Consider the following 20035-nt stretch of genomic DNA (forward strand, 5'->3'; position numbering starts at 1 on the left):
GATCACGCCCCGCTTCAGTGGCTCCGCCGCATGAAGGATACCAACGCGCGGATCACTCATTGGTACCTGGCACTTCAGCCGTTTAAGGTGATCCACCAGCCGGGGCTGCATATGGTTGTGGCTGATTTCCTCTCCAGGAATTGGGGGGGTTAGCAGGCAGGACGGGGCCGGGGCCTGAGTCGGGTGGTGGGGGTATGTGGAGCGGGATGTGGTCGTGTGTCTGTCAGTGGGGAGAGAGGAAGCGGTAAGAGCCATCACCTGGTGATTATTGATACTAAACACTTGTGTCCCATTTCAGTGACGGCGGAGACGAGGCAGAGAGAGAGTCCGAGCTACACACACAAACACACCCGGAAACTGTAAGCTGAAAAGCCGTTCATTGACTGATTTAAGTTTGTCCTGACTGTTATCATTGAAGCTGTGTGTGCAAAGTATAAAGACTGGCTGGAAAGCATATTTTGAGTTTTCAGAATAAAAACAGACTTATGTGGACTGCAACCCCAGCTCCCGCTTCCTTCTTTCTGGAACTTCTTACACAATGCACCTATTTATCATCCTTAGAAATAGCATGAAACTTTTCGGGAGCATTGACGTCACTCCAAATTGCTCTGAACCATGTGTGTTGTGCTCGAATTGTGCTGTTAAAAGAAACATCATAACATATTCCTTTCTTTGTATTTAACAAGATAGCTTTTGGGAGCTGTAAAATCGCGCAGGCTAAACCCCATGTCAATCACTCTCATCTGTCTTCATGGTTTGTGCTTGCTTCTGGTTTGTGCCGTATTTGGTATCATTGAAGCATTCATTACTTGGCAAATATTTAATCTTTCACCCCATCAAACTCCAAATGCAAAAAAAATAAAAAAAATAACAATGTCTGTGTTTGTGCCACAAATTATAATTTGTTTATAGGCTATATGTGACACTGCTGAACAAAGATGTACATAATGTTTATATAGGTTAATTATTCAAATTTTTTTTGCAAGTAAACAGCCACAGTATTCAGCTCTGAATTCGTTTATTAGTTTTAATTCTGCTAGAAGCTGGTGTGACTTGTGTTGACGGTGTTTGTGTAATTGCATAGTCCTGTATGTTAGCGAATATTCAAAATATTTGTTTAAATTATCAGCGCAATGTTTGAAAACATGTTAGGTACCGTTCACATGCTGGAATGCGCTGTTCTTGCACTAAAATTACACACAGCGCCACAAAAGAGCAAAATGTAGGTGTCTCACCTAGAGACTTTAACAGTTTAGGTTTTTTTAACTTGACATGATGTCTAAAAACACGAACAAGCCATCAAAGACGTCTATCTAGTGCACGTTTACATTGAAATCAATTATAAAACAGTGCAGACGGACACAAACTCTAAGACTAGAACTCTTTAGAAAAGTTTGAACACACTTGCCTATTCTTTATTATTTATTACTGCATATTTTAGATTTTAGAGTACAACATCATCAAAACTAAGAAATAACACAAGAGTATGGAAATTATGCAGTGACCAAAACAAATTAAATCAGAAACATCTTCTATTTGAAATTCTTCAGAGTAGCCTTTTGTCTATTCTAGCTCTGCACACAGTTCATTTTCTCAATCAACTTCAGGTGCATCCTGGGATGCTTTTTAAACAATATTGAATGATTTCATATGCTGAACACTTGTTGGCTACTTTTCTTTAAAAAAATTTTTTTTAAAAATGTAAATAAATAAAACAAATAAATAAAAGGTTTGTATAGACATCTATAATTAGGCACAATTTATTTTTGAGTACAGAAATAATCCCAAGCGTTTGACCATAAGCCTTTAGATCAAAAGGTTTTAAGATTATGAGAAACAAACTTAGTTAGTGTCCTTTGGACTGGTTGTGTAGGCTATATATATTTTATATTTATAAGTTCTTGATATTTTATTTGCTAACTTTTACTATTTTTATTTGATTTGTACTGTATCTTGCTATGTTTTGCTATTGTTGTAGATAAATCAAGGATAACTGAGTTTCAAGTTTTTAGTTTAAATTTTTAAGCTTAAAGTAACCATTTAAAGTGATTTTAATCAGGACAATTTAGAAATTTTACCAAACAATTTGGTCAAATTAGCCTCAGAAAAACTGACTTTAGCTGAAAGGTGAGTAGTTTGCATCCCTGGTTTAAATATCACACCAAATCAGATATTTCCTGACAGAGAGATGTTTTGAGTTTGATGTGGTGAAAGATTAAATCTTTGCCGAAAAATTAATGCTTCAACTAAGGATGTGCGAGACTAGTCGACTAGTCGACTAAATGGTTCTGATGCTGCTAGTTGACACAGGAATTACTAGTCGGTTTTACTAGTCGGTTAATATTTCCCCCCATTAAACTGATCATCATTTTTACACATTTACGTTTGGCTTTATATTTTTTTTTTTTTACAGAGGCTGCACTTAATTTACTATCATATTAATGTTACATATTTTAAATAGAATAATACAAATATTATTTAAAAAATAGGATATCTGGAGCAGATACGGAGTTTAATTTCACCTCAGGCTGCGCGTGCTTCTTCCCTCTCTCAAAAAATGTCGTCTCACTAGACAAGCAAACTCAGCAAAGTGGCTATGAAATCACTTCGGTGGTGCGGGAATCAGCTTTCCAAATGTTTAAAAGTGTGATGTTTTCACACGTGAGTCTTCTTTAAATCTGTGCATGCTTGTACATTATTTTTCCGCTGAGCAAGCTTTTTCAAGTGCAGGTGAGTCAAGTCCCGTCTTTAACCAGACCATGTCGACGTGTTAATTTTACTCAACAAAAAATGTATGCTTTTGAGTGAGTAGCCTAGAAAATAACTGTTTTAGGCTAGGTATGCCATTTTTTAATCTGTTGATTAAGGCTATTTTCAATGAGTTGCCGACTGCTTAACAGGTTAAACTATCTTTTATTCTGTGCATGTCATGTTTAGAATACATTAGGTTTATTGTAGGCTACATCACAGGCCTATTTTTTGTATCCTATAGCTACTTTTTTTTTTTTTTTTTACATCGTAACTGTTATTGTTTAACGTTCTTTACTGAACAGCTGTCATATTAGATTAATGGCTAATGCACGACTGAAATACGTGAAATACGTGTGACTTTTCAGCGCATTTTTTTCTCACTCATAGATTTGGTTAGTCTACCTGTTAATTATTTTCAAAAATGTCCTGACTGTTTTAATATGTTAAGTAACTTTTACTTGGTGATTTCCATTTAGAATAAGCTTTTAATGGTTCCATTGATCCTGCACTATTCATTCAATTGTTTTCAATAAACATGTCTGTTAAGTATTTGCTAACATTGATTCAGTGAATGCATGTCATGTTCTATATTTAAATGTACAATGATCATAATTCAAGGCGAACACGTCACAGATAAATGCCCCTTTTCAGTGGAATTTAGCATTGGATTTAGAATAGATTAAGTATTTTAAATGGGTCGCATAAACAAATGTTTTTTTTTTTTTACTGTTTTCTGAAGGTTGGTTTCTCTTTAGACTAATTGACTAGTCGGTTACAAACCTTTCATTTAAAAAAATCAACAGTCAAATTAGTCGTAGCACACATCCCTAGCTTCAATGATACCAAACGTGGCACAAACCAGAAGCAAGCACAAACGATGAAGACAGGTGAGAGTGATTGACATCGGGTTTAGCCTGCATGATTTCACGGCTCCCAAAAGCTATCTTGTTAAATACAAAGAAAGGAATATGTTATGATGTTTCTTTTAACGGCACAAATTGAGCATAAATGAACGACACCGGTTTGGAGCGCTTTGGATCACATGGGGTGGAAAGTGACATAACTGCTCCCGAAAATGTTCATGTTATTTCTAAGGAAGGGAAATAGATACAAGGTTAATTTTAATGGTACAAATCCGCACAAATCGAGCACAAACGAATGACACCGTTTGGAGCGTTGTGGACCACATGGGGTAGAAAGTGAGATCACATAGCCAAAAAAATAATGTCTAATATCTCAAACACTGAACCAGCAGAAACGTTAATTTTTACAGCACAAACGCAGCAAAAACCAATGGTATAGATTTGGTAATGATTTAATTATATGGGGTGCCAACTTCACGGAGGTTACAAACATCCAGTATGTAGTGGATTTAATCCAGTATGTCATTGCGCTACAGGCTGCAGTGAGGACAGACTCAATTGGCTTGTTTGAGATAAGCAAGTTCTGTGCAGAACCGATCACTGGTGATCACCGGCAGGTGCATGCCGGTTAAAAAAAAAAAAAGACGTATGTCAAAAAATGTCCCGCGAGAGCGAGGTGGCCGCAGTTTAAGCAGTTTTTTCTTCAATCATTGGATTGGATCATAAGCAGAGAATGTGAAACGTAAGAAGCCTACTGTCGCTCACATGTTGCATGTTTTAAAAATGCACTCTTTTAACAATTTAAAATATGTTTTCACTGTAATGTTCGAATTGCAAAATAGACTGCAGAAGATGAAAGTTGAGTTTTTAAATTTCATTTGATACCAAGTATATTACATTTTTGCATTTTTTTTTAGCCACACTCAAACGGCCCACCTGTTGGCCAGTGACAGTTAACAGGTTTAATGTTAACTAACCATTATGTAAGACGGCCTCTGTAGCACGCCCATTTTCACCTACAGTCACCAAAAAGTACATATAGTTCTCATCAAGACGGAAAACTTTCATAATTATAGTCATTAGGTCCGCCCAACAGGAAGTCGGTCATTTTGGATTTTTTTAATATTGCAGTCTCTGAACTTTTAAATACTCCTCCTAGGTGATTCATGAGACTGTCACCACATTTTGACAACATTATGCCAAGACATTGAAGATGCTAAATTCTGAACAGATTTGTATATATCGAACAGTGGTGCCATGGTGAGGCATTAAATTAATGATGAAAAATGGGAAACAGGAAGTGTCTGATATCTTCTGTGGGCAATGTGTGATTTAGATCAAAATTGAGATGTATGTTTAGTCTTTGGGGCTAATCACATGGATTTTACTATTTTGGGTCACGGTCATAGCTCCACCACCTGGCAGCAGGAAATATGGCTCTTACAACAGAAAGTTTTAAAGTAGTCCTCTTATATTGACCCACATTGCTTCAAAATTGTTTAGAATAATGTCAAATCCATGTGCCCACCTTGCATTGTTTTTCGAAAGCCACCGGGTGGAAATGGACCAGTTGTGCTTGGGCCTGTCATTGCTGCTTACAGCAATATTCATAACCTGTTTTTCTATTGAGGAATTGAAATAAGGTGATATCATGTAAATTATGTTTTTTGGAACAAACTCCCTTGATCAGAGCCATGAACTGTATGCAACTTCAACCTTTTAATCAATAATCTGCTACAGAAAGCCTCTTATGTAGCTGATGTTAACCTCTGCAAATGGATCTTATTGGCTAATTATTGTACCAAGTGTCATTTTAGTGGTGAAATACAGCAGGGTTTCCTCTGAGCTGGGCATTTTGCATGCTCTGAATGACTTTGCTTCATGAGAGGATTAAAAAGACATGTGGAAGGAAAACATTTCTGATTGCATGCTGGCTAAGCTATTGTATGTTGTTGTGATACACAGTCAGTGCAGCCCCAGAGCCAGCATCTACTTATGTGCACCTCTGTGTTAACAACAGCATCATGAATCAGTTAAGTCCCTGACACAAAACCAATAATTCAATGTCGCATTTTGCGAGCTTTCCAGGAAAATACAATCCACAGTGGGCAACAATATGTTCAGCATAGTGGAAAAGGCAAAAAATTCCACATCAAAACAAGTCAGCCTCTTTGAGCCTTGTTGTTTTTCCAGTTCATTGCGCTGTGAGTAGGCTTGACCCTTGTCTCCCACGGATACTCTCTCTGTGTAATCTATAGAGCTATTGAGCTCAGATTTTGAAACACTTTTTTTCTCTTGTTCTCAGTGGACTCAACTGTAACAGTTTCAAGAGAAACACAAGAGGCTAAGATTTCACCAACAAGCTCGGAAAACACCCGAGTAACAGCATCCTAATTCAAACCAGCGGGGCTGAAGCACTTAGACTGAAAAACATGATAAAATTCCTGTCCATCTGGCCACCTTTCAAAGCATCAGCAAAGAAAATATACATCAAAATATTTGCTACTAAAGTGTGTTGGGCATATTAAGAAAGTAACCTCAAGTTAGATTGTAAACATGGCTCACCTGTAGTTCACACCAGGCGACTTCCACCCAAGTTTCTGTATCCAGACCTTTGTAAACCGTTTTGAACGCTCCTCTTCCAAGCTCTATGTCAAACTTGAGAAATCGGCCACTAGGTGAAGTGGCAACAGCCTTCATCTCGGCCTCCTCCTCTTGCTCCCGATCTCTCTCCTTCCCCTTTAGAGTGGAAGTTGAAAGTGCGCTCTTATCAGGGTCCTGGGTACTATGAGTGCCATCTTCACCCAAGGCGGTCGAGGCACTGGGGGGTAGCTGCTGGGCTCCGCTGCTGAAAACGGAGTCCGTGGCACAAAACTCGAGGTGAGGGGCACTGTGAGGAGCATCAGGGGTTTCTTCCACCTCGTCGTCTTCCTCGCATATCTCCACACTCTTTCTAAAGAAGCGCTTGTTCTCACGTCTCCGGCAAGGCTCGTGGGTTGCCGGGAAGGAGGGCATGAAAAAGGTCAGAGGTCTAACGGGCACCTCAGTTTCTTTACTGTCCTCCACTCCTCCTCCACCTCCACGTGCTCCCCATGCCCTCCTTTCCTGGGTCTGTGAGGAAGCAAAGTCAGAAGGAGTGCTGTGCATTCCCTCTCTCTCGCAGATGGCCTTGTTCCCCTGGTCTCTCTCCTCCTCCCTCTCTCTATCAGGTTTCTCTCCAGGGGACTCCTCGGTGGCAGTGGGATCTCCTGGGTCTGTCGCCATGGCGATTGACCTTTCCCACTCCTCCTCCTTCGCTGCCCGCCCCTCCTGTGCTCTGACTCTCTGTCAGTCCCCGTCTCTCTTTCTCTGTGATCACCCTCTCACCCTGTTATGAAGTTCCTCAGCCGTCCATCCAGTGTTGCGAGTTTTCAGCAACACCAATTAGACCGTCTTTCCCTCTGCTCTTATCTTCCACGTTACCTTCAGTTCACAGGAGTATCAGAGGAAGCTTGTTCTCTTGGTATATCCTTACAGTTTGATTCTATTAGTTCTTACTATGTAATTTCCTTATCTCCATTTCCTTTTTACAGTTTCTTCTGGCTTGTTCAGAGGTGAAAGATTTAGAGGAAAATTACCTCCTTTAGCGAACAAGGGAGATTTTCAGGTGTACCCTATGGAAGAAAAACACAGGGCCTCATTATTCAATATTTGGCTCAAGTAACAGTAATTATAGTAGGAATGCACAGGTATGGAGTTTCTGGGCCAATACTGATAATAGGGATTTGCCAGGGTGGCCGACTAATTGACTAGTCGTCCAATAATTGACTAGTCGATTAGTGAGATCAACTACTAACATTAATATTTTTAGTGGAGGACGCAATTCTCAAATTAATTGAAAGACGCAACTTCTCGAGGAGTGTTTTTGCGTGATAAAAGCTTGCTGTGCATAACAGTGAATAACAGTTAGAAAAGTAAAACCCTCTGCAAGATGTTTAGTCTCTTTAATGCTTAAGATTTGGTCTTTTTATGCACTGTTGTTACAGCAAAGTGCCGCATAAACATTACATTTGAAGGTGATCACCGTCGGATGTCAAATCCTCTGTTGTGAGTAAAGTTCCCGTATTTGTGAGGTGCTGTTGAGAGATTAAAGTCTATCTGACACTTCTTAAATAAATAGTTGCATACATTTGTTTTTAGACTGATTGATGTTGTAAACTAGATGTGCACCTGTAAGGATCACCCTAAAGTACTTGCTTTACATTGAAGTACGTCATTCTGTGTTCAGGATGCGCAAAAGTGGTTTTGTGCCGCTCTGTGATGGAGTCTTTATTTTTTACTTTTCTTTGATTGTTTTGTGCAATAAGATGATATTGGTCTAATTATTTAGCTTATTTATTTGTGTTACCATGTTGAAATGCTGCACTTTGCGTCCGTATATCCCTCTGAAACATATCTAAATGTGGTCACATGAACATAACAGAGACTGATTACAGGTTATTATCCTCAACACCGACTAGTTGACAGAAGTCAGAAGTAATAATCCATTAAACCAAGATGAGGCGATAAATTAAATGCATTTAATGAACATTAAACAACAAAACACACAATACAAATCCTAATCTCTGTATACATTGTGTAATATTTATGCTAGCAGCTAGACTGCAAGTGCAACGGTGGTCATGCACACATCTCATTCACACTACAGTGCTCATCTGTGACAGTTCCATTGTAAAACTTATGAAATTTGATCACAATAATCATAATAGGAATAGGTAGCATCATACAGATCAAATAGTCATAAATTAGGAAAGTCTCAACCTGTTAAATACAAGCACATTCGTTTCACTCTCAAACTAGTGTTTTGAGCCATCTCATGTCACTCTGTGCACAGATCTTGAAATAATCCTCACCGTGTTATTTTGTCTGGGCTTGTTTTAAATCGCAGTCGGGTAGCTGCAAGTAAAGATATGCTATTTTCCATATTCTGTTTATGTTTCATGAAGTAATACACAAAAATGATTGCCCCCAAGTAACATACATAAAAGTTTTTGTCACGTTTTCATTTATTGCTTCATAAAACATAAACATTAAATAGGAAATGGCATGACTTTCCTTACAATAGATGATCTCGATTAAAACCAGCCCCAAAACAACGTAACATCCCTAATTTATAGTCTTCATTTTTAATTAGGCTAAAAGAGTGAAGGACTACTTAAATTAAGGTCAGTTCATCACACAAAGTGATTGTATGCCTTCAGAAGACTTGGTATATGATGGTAAAGTAATCCAAGTAGTCACATGTACTACTTTTTTGACACTTTTTTAAGGAGCTTTATTAAGCGCCAACCCTTTAAAGCCTGAGCCCAAAATTCCAAAAATTCCATTCTGTGCCAGAATATGATATTCATATCCATATTACTATCATATTCATATAACATCACACACCTGAACTGTATTTACCATACTGAAGAGAAGAACTAGGGCTTTCAAATGATATAAATATATGTATGATTATTTAAGGCTAATCATCCTTTATCAATAAGATTTCACACAGCAATTTTTACAAAAATCTTCTCCGGCCACCATACTTCATCAGACAACTGCATTTTCAACCATTTTAATTACAAGCTAGAGGGAAACGTCATGGTTACTTGTGTAACCTCCTGTAAGGGGGTTTAGTGGAAAGGAGGAGGCGAGAACCGGCTTGACAACTTAAATAATAATTTATTAACCAAAAACACACACAAAACACACAACCAAAAACACAGCACAGCTGTCTGTAATTCTCTCTCTCTCTTGAACTGTCGTCCCCGGCCGCCTTTATCCCTCGCGCGCCCCATCAGGCTGATTGGGGACCGGGTGTGTCTCATTCCAACCCGGCACCGCCCTCCTCGGCTCTACACTCCTCCCGGCGTTGCCTCAGGCCGGGGAGCCCCCGGCATGACGTACATCCCCCCTCACCCTTCCTCTCCGGGTGGGGGGGCGTGCCTTATGCCCCGACTGCCGGCGGGTCCTCCCCGCCTTCCTCGACCTGGGAGGAGACAGGAGGGGAAAAAAAAAAAAAAAAACACAAAATGGCGAGGGAAAGGCCAACACGGAGCGGCAGAGAGAGAGAGAGGAGAGAGAGAAAAAAAAACTCACCGGTTCTCTGATGCGCCGTCGCGTGGTCCTCGATCACTACTCCACCCTCTCAGGCGGACTGCAGCCGCTCCTCCCCGGGCGGACCGGAGTCAGACCTCCGACCCCCAGCGGACAGAACGCCCCTCCGCGTTCCCGGCGTCCTGTGGGGACTCTCCTCCGCCCCTGGCAGCGGCCCTACCACTCCAGGCGGTCGGGGAGTCACTTCCCTCCTCCCCCCGCGGACGGCGGTCTTCTCTCGACCCCTCCGCGTTCCCGGGGGACGGCAGGGCACTCCTCCGCCCCCGGCAGCGGCTCCCTCGCTCCAGGCGGTCGGGGAGTCCCGTCCCCACTCGCCTCGCGGACGGCGGCCGTTCCCCGCGTCCGGGTAGTCGGGCTACTCCGTCCCCTGTCGGACGGCAGCGGCGCTCCCCTGGGTGGACGGCAGTGTCGAGGACTCTGCGACGGGAATCCCTCCTCCTTCCCGGGTTTCGGCACCAGTGTAAGGGGGTTTAGTGGAAAGGAGGAGGCGAGAACCGGCTTGACAACTTAAATAATAATTTATTAACCAAAAACACACACAAAACACACAACCAAAAACACAGCACAGCTGTCTGTAATTCTCTCTCTCTCTCGAACTGTCGTCCCCGGCCGCCTTTATCCCTCGCGCGCCCCATCAGGCTGATTGGGGACCGGGTGTGTCTCATTCCAACCCGGCCCCGCCCTCCTCGGCTCTACACCTCCATTCCCTGATGGAGGGAACGAGACGTTGTGTCGATGTAGTCACACTAGGGGTCACTCTTGGGAGCCCGAGACACCTCTGGTCTTTGATAAAAGGCCAATGAAAATTGGCGTGTGGTATTTGCATGCCACTTCCCCGGACATACGGGTATAAAAGGAGCTGGTATGCAACCACTCATTCAGGTTTTATGCTGAGGAGGGGACTGCGGGTGAGTTGTGACATACAACGAGAGTGCAGACCGCCTTGGCGGTTGACATATGCTACCATTGCCGTGTTGTCTGTCCGAACTAATACGTGCTTGCCCTGGATCAACGGCCGAAACCTCCGCAGTGCGAGCTGAATTGCCAACAACTCGAGGCAGTTGATGTGCCAATGCAGTCGCGGGCCCATCCACAGGCTGCGTGCCCGTTGCAAACTGCACCCCAGCCCGTTTTGGAGGCGTCCGTCGTGACCACGATGCGCCTGGAGACCAGTTCTAGGGGAACACCTGCCCGTAGAAATGAGAGGTCGGTCCAAGGGCTGAAAAGACGGTGACAGACCAGCGTGATGACCACGCTATGTGTCCCATGGTGCCATGCCCATCTCGGGACTCGAGTCTGAAGCTAGTGCTGAAGCAGTCTCATATGCATCAACCTGAGTGGGGTGGCTACCGCTGAGGATGCCATATGCCCCAGGAGCCTGTGAAAAAGTTTCAGTGGAACCGCTGTTTTCTGTTTGAACGCCTTCAAACAGGCCAGCACCGACTGGGCACGCTCGTTCGTAAGGCGCGCTGTCAAAGAGACTGAGTCCAGCTCCAAACCGAGAAAAGAGATGCTCTGAACCGGGAGGAGCTTGCTCTTTTCCCAGTTGACCCGAAGCCCTAGTCGGCTGAGGTGTGAGAGCACCAAGTCCCTGTGTGCGCACAACATGTCCCGAGAGTGAGCTAGGATTAGCCGGTCATCAAGATAGTTGAGAATGCGAATGCCCACCTCTCTTAACGGGGCAAGGGCTGCCTCTGCGACCTTTGTGAAGACACAAGGAGACAGGGACAGGCCGAAGGGGAGGACTTTGTACTGATACGCCTGACCCTCGAATGCAAACCGCAGGAAGGGTCTGTGTCGAGGAAGGATCGAGACGTGGAAGTACGCATCCTTCAGGTCTACCGCCACAAACCAATCTTGATGCCAGACGCTCGCCAGAATGCATTTTTGCGTCAGCATCTTGAACGGGAGTCTGTGTAAGGCCCGGTTCAGTACTCCCAGGTCCAAGATTGGCCGTAACCCACTGCCTTTTTTCGGTATGAAGTAGGGGCTGTAAAACCCCTTCTTCATCTCGGCTGGAGGGACAGGTTCTATTGCGCCCTTCCGTAGGAGGGTAGCGATCTCTGCACGCAAGGTAGCAGCGTTTTCATCCTTGACCAAGGTGAAGTGGATACTGCTGAACCTGGGCGGGCGCCTGGCAAACTGAATCGCGTAGCCGAGTTGGACAGTCCGGATCAGCCATCGTGACGGATCGGAGAGTGCAAGCCACGCATCCAAGTCTACGCAAGGGGGACCAAGGGGACAGCGTCATCGGACGTACCGGCAGGTGGGGCCTCGCAGCGGAGCTCGAGGTGCCATACCACGTCATGGCTGTGCTGAGTCTAGGGACATCAAAGCACTTACCTGGCTCCTCGTGACCACCCCCAGAACAGCCTGGGACAGGGAAGGAAGAGGTCTGTCCTCGTAAACCATGGAGACTGCCACATCGGGGGCGGCTGTGTGCCACAGCTGGGCGCTCAGGGGCAGGAAGACCACCACTGGAGCGCCAATCCTGCAAGGAAAAATCCGTGGATGGTAGTCGTGATGACGTGCACACCGGGTATGTGACCCAGGGAGGAAGGAAACCACTCTTTTGCTGAAGTGTTGGGTACCGCAGCCACTTGGGCATGCGGCGAAATCAAACAAAAAGGCAACAAAAGATTTTCCACCCGGCCCTCCACTGGGGGATGGAGTGATCTTCTTACCAGCTCCAGGTGAGTGGGTTTCGTTGTCCCTGGGTCACCCATCTCAGGGGCGCTTTGACGAACTCCGTGGGTTCTTAGCAGCTGACTGTGAGACGGGTGGCATCTGCTTCCTGCGGTGGGCTCCATGCCGGGGCCGGGCCGAAGGGGCAGGCTGCGGCGGAGCCGGTGCAGTCATCGCAGGGGGACGCCCTTGGCGACGATCAGACGGGGTGCGGGATCTTGAGCCGCACCGGGGCAGGATGTGCCGGATAGCCTCCGTCTGCTGCTTCACCGCCGAGTGTCGCCGAATAGGCCAGCCTGGGAAATGGGGGCAGTAAGAAACTGTGTCTTGTCGGCCTCAACCATCTCGACCAGGTTGAGCCAAAGGTGGCGCTCCTGGACCACTAATGTGGCCATCCTCCGCCCGAGAGACCGCGCCGTGACCTTTGTCGCTCGGTTGGTCGCCGAGCGCAGTTCCTGCATCAAATCTGGGGCGGAACTACCCTCGAGCAGTTCTTTTAGCGCCTTGGCTTGGTGGACCTGCAGGAAAGCCATGGCGTGCAGGGCAGAGGCGGCTTGTCCAGCAGCACTGTAGGCTTTAGCCGTCAGGGATGACATGAACCTACAGGGCTTGGACGGGAGCTTAGGGCGTCCACGCCAGGTGGCGGCGCTCTGCGGGCATAGGTGCACCGCGAGTGCCTTATCCACCGGGGGAATTGCCGTATAGCCCCTGGCCGCCCCGCCATCGAGGGTAGTGAGGGCGGGGGAACTGCGGAATTGGGGCCAGGCAGTAAAAGGTGCCTCCCACGATTTCGTCAGCTCCTCGTGCACTTCTGGGAAGAAAGGCACTGGAGCGGGGCGTGGCTACTTTGAGCGGCGCCGCGAGCCCAGGAACCAATCATCAAGCCGCGAGGGTTCAGGGGAGAGCGGAGGGTTCCACACTAACCCGACGCTCGCGGCCACCCGGGAAAGCATGTCCGTCATTTCAGCATCAGCCTGTGACTGGGCAATCGTCCCCGAGGGGGGGAGCCCAGCTGAGGCTTTTGCGTCCGACTGGACATGCCCGCTCTCCAATGCTGCAATCGAGAGCTCAATCATCTTCACGGGCTCTGAACAAGAGGCCAGACTCGCCATGAGACGAGCCGGCGGAGTCATCCAGAAGCCCGACTGGGGCAGACAAGCGTGCTGGGGAATGGGAGGTCCGCGGGGGGATACCCGGCGGAGGCGATCCCATTGGGGTCCCCAAATCGCCCCCAGTGCTAGCCGCGCTGGCCTCATACCCGTAGGTAGAAGGACCGAGGCTTTCTTATGAAAGCAAGCCGCGACCGCAACGTTGCCATGGTCATGTTCTCGCAGTGAGAACATGAACCATCCACAAACGCTGCCTCTGTGTGGGTCGCGCACAGACACGAAAGACAGCGATCATGACCATCCGAAGTTGAGAGATAACGACCGCAACCAGGAATAACACACAATCGGAAAGGCATCTTTAAAAAGACGCGTCTCTAAAAAGACGTTCCATGTGTGCCGCTCTTTTAGAGAAATATACTCTTATAGAGGAAAAAGCTCTTTCAGAAAATATACTCTCTTTTTTTTTCTGCCGAAGCGCCCAGGGGCGTTCTCTGCAGTACACCAGTGCAGAGGAGGGAGAAGCTGCTGAAATGCGCCATCAGATCCAGCAGATGTGAATGAACAGTGGAAATTCAGCTCAGTGAGCATGACCGTTCGGCTCCGAAGAGAAAATCTTGGTTGCATACCAGCTCCTTTTATACCCGTATGTCCGGGGGAGTGGCATGCAAATACCACTCGCCAATTTTCATTGGCCTTTTATCAAAGACCAGAGGTGTCTCGGGCTCCCAAGAGTGACCCCTAGTGTCACTACATCGACACAACGTCGAGTGAGTGACAGATAAGGAACACATAATTTTGTGGGCAATGTAGAATAGCAGACAGATTAGAAATATAATCTATTGTTTAAAAGTTATGACCATTCTAGTGATTAGTGGGAAAACGGAATAAAACAAACATTTAGAATGTTAAGATAATTTCACATGACCACTCCTCAAATACTCCTTTTGAGCATCTGTAATAAACTGAGATTGCATCTGAAATTGAAGGACACAAACACTGAAATATACATTTTATGTGTTCAATAAAACACACACTTTATTTAATTTGAACATCAGAATTACACACGAATGTGCAAAATCAAACTTTCGAACTATCTACAGTAAATACATTTTTAATAAAGACTGCAGGAACAGAATATATATAAATTCATAAATCCTCAACAACTGCGATACCTGTGGAGGGAAGAGAGGGAGAAAAGAGGGGAGGGGGAGGACAACAACACCAGTAAACATGGCTGGGGATAAGGTTCCATCTCATCCTCCATCTCCTCGTGGTCCAGGTCTTCCTGCAGTAGTTCTTGGTCCAGCAGATCTTCCTCCTGTGTGTTCATGCCCTCATGAGCCACGTCCTCCTGTACTATGAACCTAAGCTCATCAGCAGTCAGCTGCCTCCTCCTCTTGAGGGTACTGAGCAGGGAGCCATAGTCTCTATCCATCTCTACAACAGAAAAAAAGTGTGTTCTTCACAAATCCGTACACTGAATAGTCACTAAAGGCTTGCAGACTAAGCAGAATGTCCAACTGCAGACAGCCCTCTCACACTTTCCTTGTGAACAGGAAGCTACACACAACCTAAAATCATATCTGTGTGATGGATGGGTAAGGCTATCTGCTACATTATAGAAAGATATCTACCATTTTTTTTATTACATGGAAAATCAACAAGCTAGATAACTTATCTAACGAGCAGGCCAGTTTCCAGGCAGGTCTGAACAGCGTCTGCTCTCTGCCTCACATTACTTCAGGCGGATCTTTCACAAGTGACAAAATTGGCCAAAAAAGTTATTGATATTTAGCTAAAAATGTACATAGTATTGCTAGCTAATGTTTATTTAGCAAGTTTCACAGAAATGTGCTTACAAATAGAGGCTAGCTGCCTGTCCGATGAAGGCCGATGGTCATGTCATTTTTTCCAGAAATAACTAGCATTACTCCTACAAATAAATGCTTCGTAACTAAAACGTTTTGACTTTCAATAGACAGTATTGACAAAACATGTTAAATAACTTGTCTTACCTCAAAAGATCGCCTCAATTCAAGTTTTCAATTTGAAGCAGTAAGTCCAACACTTGAGGTAATCTCCCGGCGTAACCTCTCTGGCTCCGCTCAGGCAAATGGAGGATGACGCGGATGATGATACATTTATTATTCACGCCCAGTTACCCCTTAATCAATCATATGTACTTTTAGCTTATATTGTCATGAGTATCTGGCAGTTTTCAGAAATAAAATCGGTGATTGGACGGCGAAGATATTGAGACAGGAACCATGGGAATAATTGTTCCAAAATGTGAACGCTCCGGCTGGTAAGGGTTAAAGTGAATCTCTATGTACTGCCAATGTACTAAATTCATTCAACGGGACATTCAATTCATTATTTCCTTTTGAGTTCTATAGAAGAAAGGAAGTAATTCGGGTTTAGAATGACATGAGGGTGAGTAAATGATATAACTTTTATTTTTGGGTGAACTAACCCTTAAGTTAATTACTAGAGACTTTGAGCACCACTAGGCCTGCATTGCAGACCAATTCCTGTGCAAAAAAAATCAGTGCCTGCTCACAAATTGTTACCAAAATCTACTTAAAAGTGTGTATTGCCAAGGGCACTTAGAATAACTTGTGAATTAATAAATCCATTAAGGTGATTAGTCCATCTATACTGTATTCTAGAGCTCTCAAACACAGGGGAAAGTTAGTGACTAATCCTATAATTAAGCCATCCAAAAGCATGACTGATTTAAGAATGACTGGTGCATGGTGCATAATAAATCTAAAAAGTTTGGTGTAATGAGTTACAGTATTAGCCAATAAGAATCTAATGGTTCAGAACACATGATTGTGATTAATATTGAATGATGGCATAAAGGCCCTTTAGAGTTGAATAATTCAGAGGCAGAGTGGATGCAGAATTGAACATGAGTGACCACGATAGATCACTGCTAAGGGAACATATGCACACACCAAAAAAAAGAATATTAATTGTAGTCAGCAGTATTGGCCCCTAGATGGGGAGCATTAGAGCTTCTCTTGTTTACAGTAAGTGGAATTTCATTCTCTAAATGAGTGTTGCCTGGCAGTGGTGTGCGCAGGGACAGGAGCGGAAGGATAAAAAAGGGCATTTGTTATATATATATTATATATATATATAAATACATACATATATTACAAATTACGTGGTAATGCCATGTTTTTTTGTTTTTTTTCATGTGCCATAGTAAAAACATGGTACTATTCTTTGTAGGACCTTGATGTACCATGAAAATATCATGAAATATTAGTGTACTGTAATCATTCAGTACAATGGTATTACCCTGGTAACAGCACAGTGCCTTTTTTTAGGTCTCTAATGTCTTTCTTGTCTCATCATATCCCATCATCTCTGCTGCTTCCACTCTTACCTCACCATAATCTTTATAGAACTAACACTTTCTAGAGTACTTTCTCTTCATATTAACAATGTTCATATAGTAAGTTATTTTACTATATTCTGTGATTAAAATTTAGGAACTTACACCAATAATGTGACAAAACCATGGTACAATGATGGTGTCAAGATAGTATACCATGGTTCTGAATGTTTACCAATGTAGCCTACATGTCCAAAAAATGGTAATACCATATTACTTTTTTGAAAGTGATTAGTCTAATGGCTTATTACAAACCATCTTTGGCTAAATCAGGTGGGTTACTTCTGTTTATGACAGTATTCTACAAAAGACGTATCGAATTTCTATGTACACTGAAAGCGACGTCAGAAATGCGGTACTGATCGAGTATTATATTTTGATGAACTTACAATACATATAGTGGACTTTTTATCTGACCTGTTATTCCAAACTGCTGCTTTTAAGAGAACTACTGCGGAATGGGGACGGCACTCGAAAGCAACTTCCAAATGAAAGTGAGAAAATTCATCTTTTCTTGATGGTCCCTTCCACAAAAGTGCTAGCGAATGCTATGTTCCCTTCAGAGTACCCACTTCATGGGCTCAGCACTTCAGAGTGAGTAGGGCATAGGGAGGGTCACTTGCGATTGGAATCCTCCCCCGATCTGCTGTAGCACACACTGGAAAATGCACCTCGGCCTAATTTTCCATAATGCTACTGCGATTTACAGTACAAAGAAATCTCATAATTACACTTTATTACTATTATTGTGAGATTATTAAGAGATTTTAATTTAGTTTTATCGGTTTAACTGTTGCCTGGTGTATTTATATACTGCAACACCTGACACTGAAAGCTTCAAAACTTCCTGTGACCCATAAAACTTTCTTCTGCCTCGTATCTCAATCTCCCTCGTTTTAAGATATAATACGATACTACTTTATTCATCCCCGGAGGGAAGTTGAGGCGTTACAGCAGCAAAGACATAGATACCACAAAACAGAACAATAGCAATACAGTAAATGCAACATAATACAATAATAAATATGAAAAAAGTAAAAAAATTACAATAAATAATTAATCACCATCATCATACTGCAGTAATAATAATAATAGTATTATAATAATAATAATAATTAAATGTAAAAATTTTACTTGCAGAAATGTTATAAGCATGGCTGACAGTGTTAATTTCTGTAAAAATCACAGTGCTTGTAAATCACATTACACACACACACACACACACACACACACATTGTCATTCCATATGTATCCACCAACCTTGCTGCTCATAATAGTGCTAATCACTGCATACAACCCAATATATTAAAAAGTAAAAAATAAAGATAAATTCATAACAATTTATACAGTATATACACAATTAAAACAGTGTGCTTAATATGTGTCTATTCTACCGTGCATGCTTCAGTTCAGTGTATTGTTGTACATCCTATTTGCTGCAGATATAAAGGACCTAAAGTAGCATTCTTTCTTACATCGAGGAGGAATCAATCTCCTACTAAATGTGCTCTTCTGTGCAACAACAATGCTGTGTTATGGGTGAGAGGTGTTGTACATAATGGCTGAGAGCTAAGCCAGCATTCTTCTCTCCATCACCACCTCTAGGGGGTCAAGACTGATCCCCAAAACAGAGCTGGCTTTTCTTATCAGTTTGTTCATTCTGTTCAAGTCACCAGACCTAATGCCACTCCCCCAACACACAACAATGATGATGATGTCTCTCTGTTGACATAGCTCTCCTCTTGTCATGTCCATTGGTCTTTTTCCTTACTGGCAGCCCATATCAGCCAGGTTAGTTTGTGAAACAACATCATAAAATGTTACTGCCTAACTGATTAAGATGTGAAAAAATATGCTGCTCACTCTCAGATGAGAAAATAAAGATTAAACCTTTATTTCTGGTATCATGGTAGTGAAGGTAAGATAGCAGGATATTACATCTAATTAGTAACTAGGTTTACATTTCTGTTTTACAATCTGTACAAGATTGTAGGCTATTTCTGATTGGAGCACATCATTGGGTAGTTGACACATAACCACACAATGTCCACTGACATTTTTTTAAATTAAGACTTAAGTTAACATTTATATATGAATATTAGTGATGCACCAAAATGAAAATTCTGGACACACTGGTTCGAAAATCAAAACCGAAAATTATTATTTAAAATTAAACTTTGTTTGGAATAATTACAATTCTAAATGTTGTTATTATTAAGGATGCACCGAGACCACTTTTTCTGTAACTACACATTTCATTATAAAATAGAGTTGTGACGAGGAGGAGGGCGTGGCCGGGCCGTGAGGGTGAACAGCCGGCGCCGAGTCAGCTGATCAGCGGGAGAGCAAGATAAAGGGGAGCTGGAGATGGCAGTTCGAGAGAGAGAGAGACGCACGCAGCCACTCTGTGTGTGTGTCTTATGTTTTATGTTGTTTTAAGTTGAGTTTGGCATTAAAGTTTACGTTGACTGTTCTGCCGGTTCCCGCCTCCACCTTGCCCATCCATTACAAGAGTAGACAGAGAAGAATTACATTTAAAAAGTATAGACTATCAAGAATACCTTTATTGTTGTACATGTACCCCACTCTACAGGATAATGCAGCAGCAAAATTAACAGTAATTCCAGTGAAAATGCAGCCTTTTCTACTGGCACATTTTTTTTTCTTCACATTGTATGTGGACCTATATTGTGGAATGGATTCTTTATTGGATCTCTTTTGTGCTCCCTTTAGTTGTGATAGGATATCACATTAATCAATCAATTTAAATATAATTGTAATTCATAATATATTATTATTGTTAATAATAATAATAATAAGTGTTATTATACAATAATAAAATTTCAGTCGTAACGTCTTAATTTTAAAACCCTCTGGCTTTTATTTTGGCAGAACACTCCAGGAAGCCACGCATTCTCATGAGCCCTGCGCGTGCTATGTGTAGGTGTCAACAACAAAGTAGCCCTCATTTGCTGAATCACACTGCACATGCAGATGATATCTTTACTTTTTAAATGCATACTTTGTATTTAACAAACCTTTTGTATAGCTTCAAGAGCCTTTGAATATAATGCACAAGT

General features: G+C 43.0%; 1 protein-coding gene across 2 annotated transcripts in view; it reads right to left on the bottom strand.

The window, feature by feature from the left end:
* Positions 1 to 20035, bottom strand: part of LOC127420071 (serine/threonine-protein kinase WNK3-like) — an 86619-nt gene that overhangs the window by 47383 nt on the left and 19201 nt on the right. For both annotated transcript variants that reach the window (XM_051662029.1, XM_051662027.1), the window contains exon 2: positions 6180 to 7267. In XM_051662029.1, coding sequence (XP_051517989.1) covers positions 6180 to 6878 — 699 coding nt within the window. In that variant the 5' untranslated portion in view covers positions 6879 to 7267. The remainder of the gene's footprint in view (positions 1 to 6179; positions 7268 to 20035) is intronic.

This window comes from Myxocyprinus asiaticus, chromosome 29 (genome assembly GCF_019703515.2).
Source record: "Myxocyprinus asiaticus isolate MX2 ecotype Aquarium Trade chromosome 29, UBuf_Myxa_2, whole genome shotgun sequence".
Classification (NCBI taxonomy): Eukaryota; Metazoa; Chordata; class Actinopteri; order Cypriniformes; family Catostomidae; genus Myxocyprinus; species Myxocyprinus asiaticus.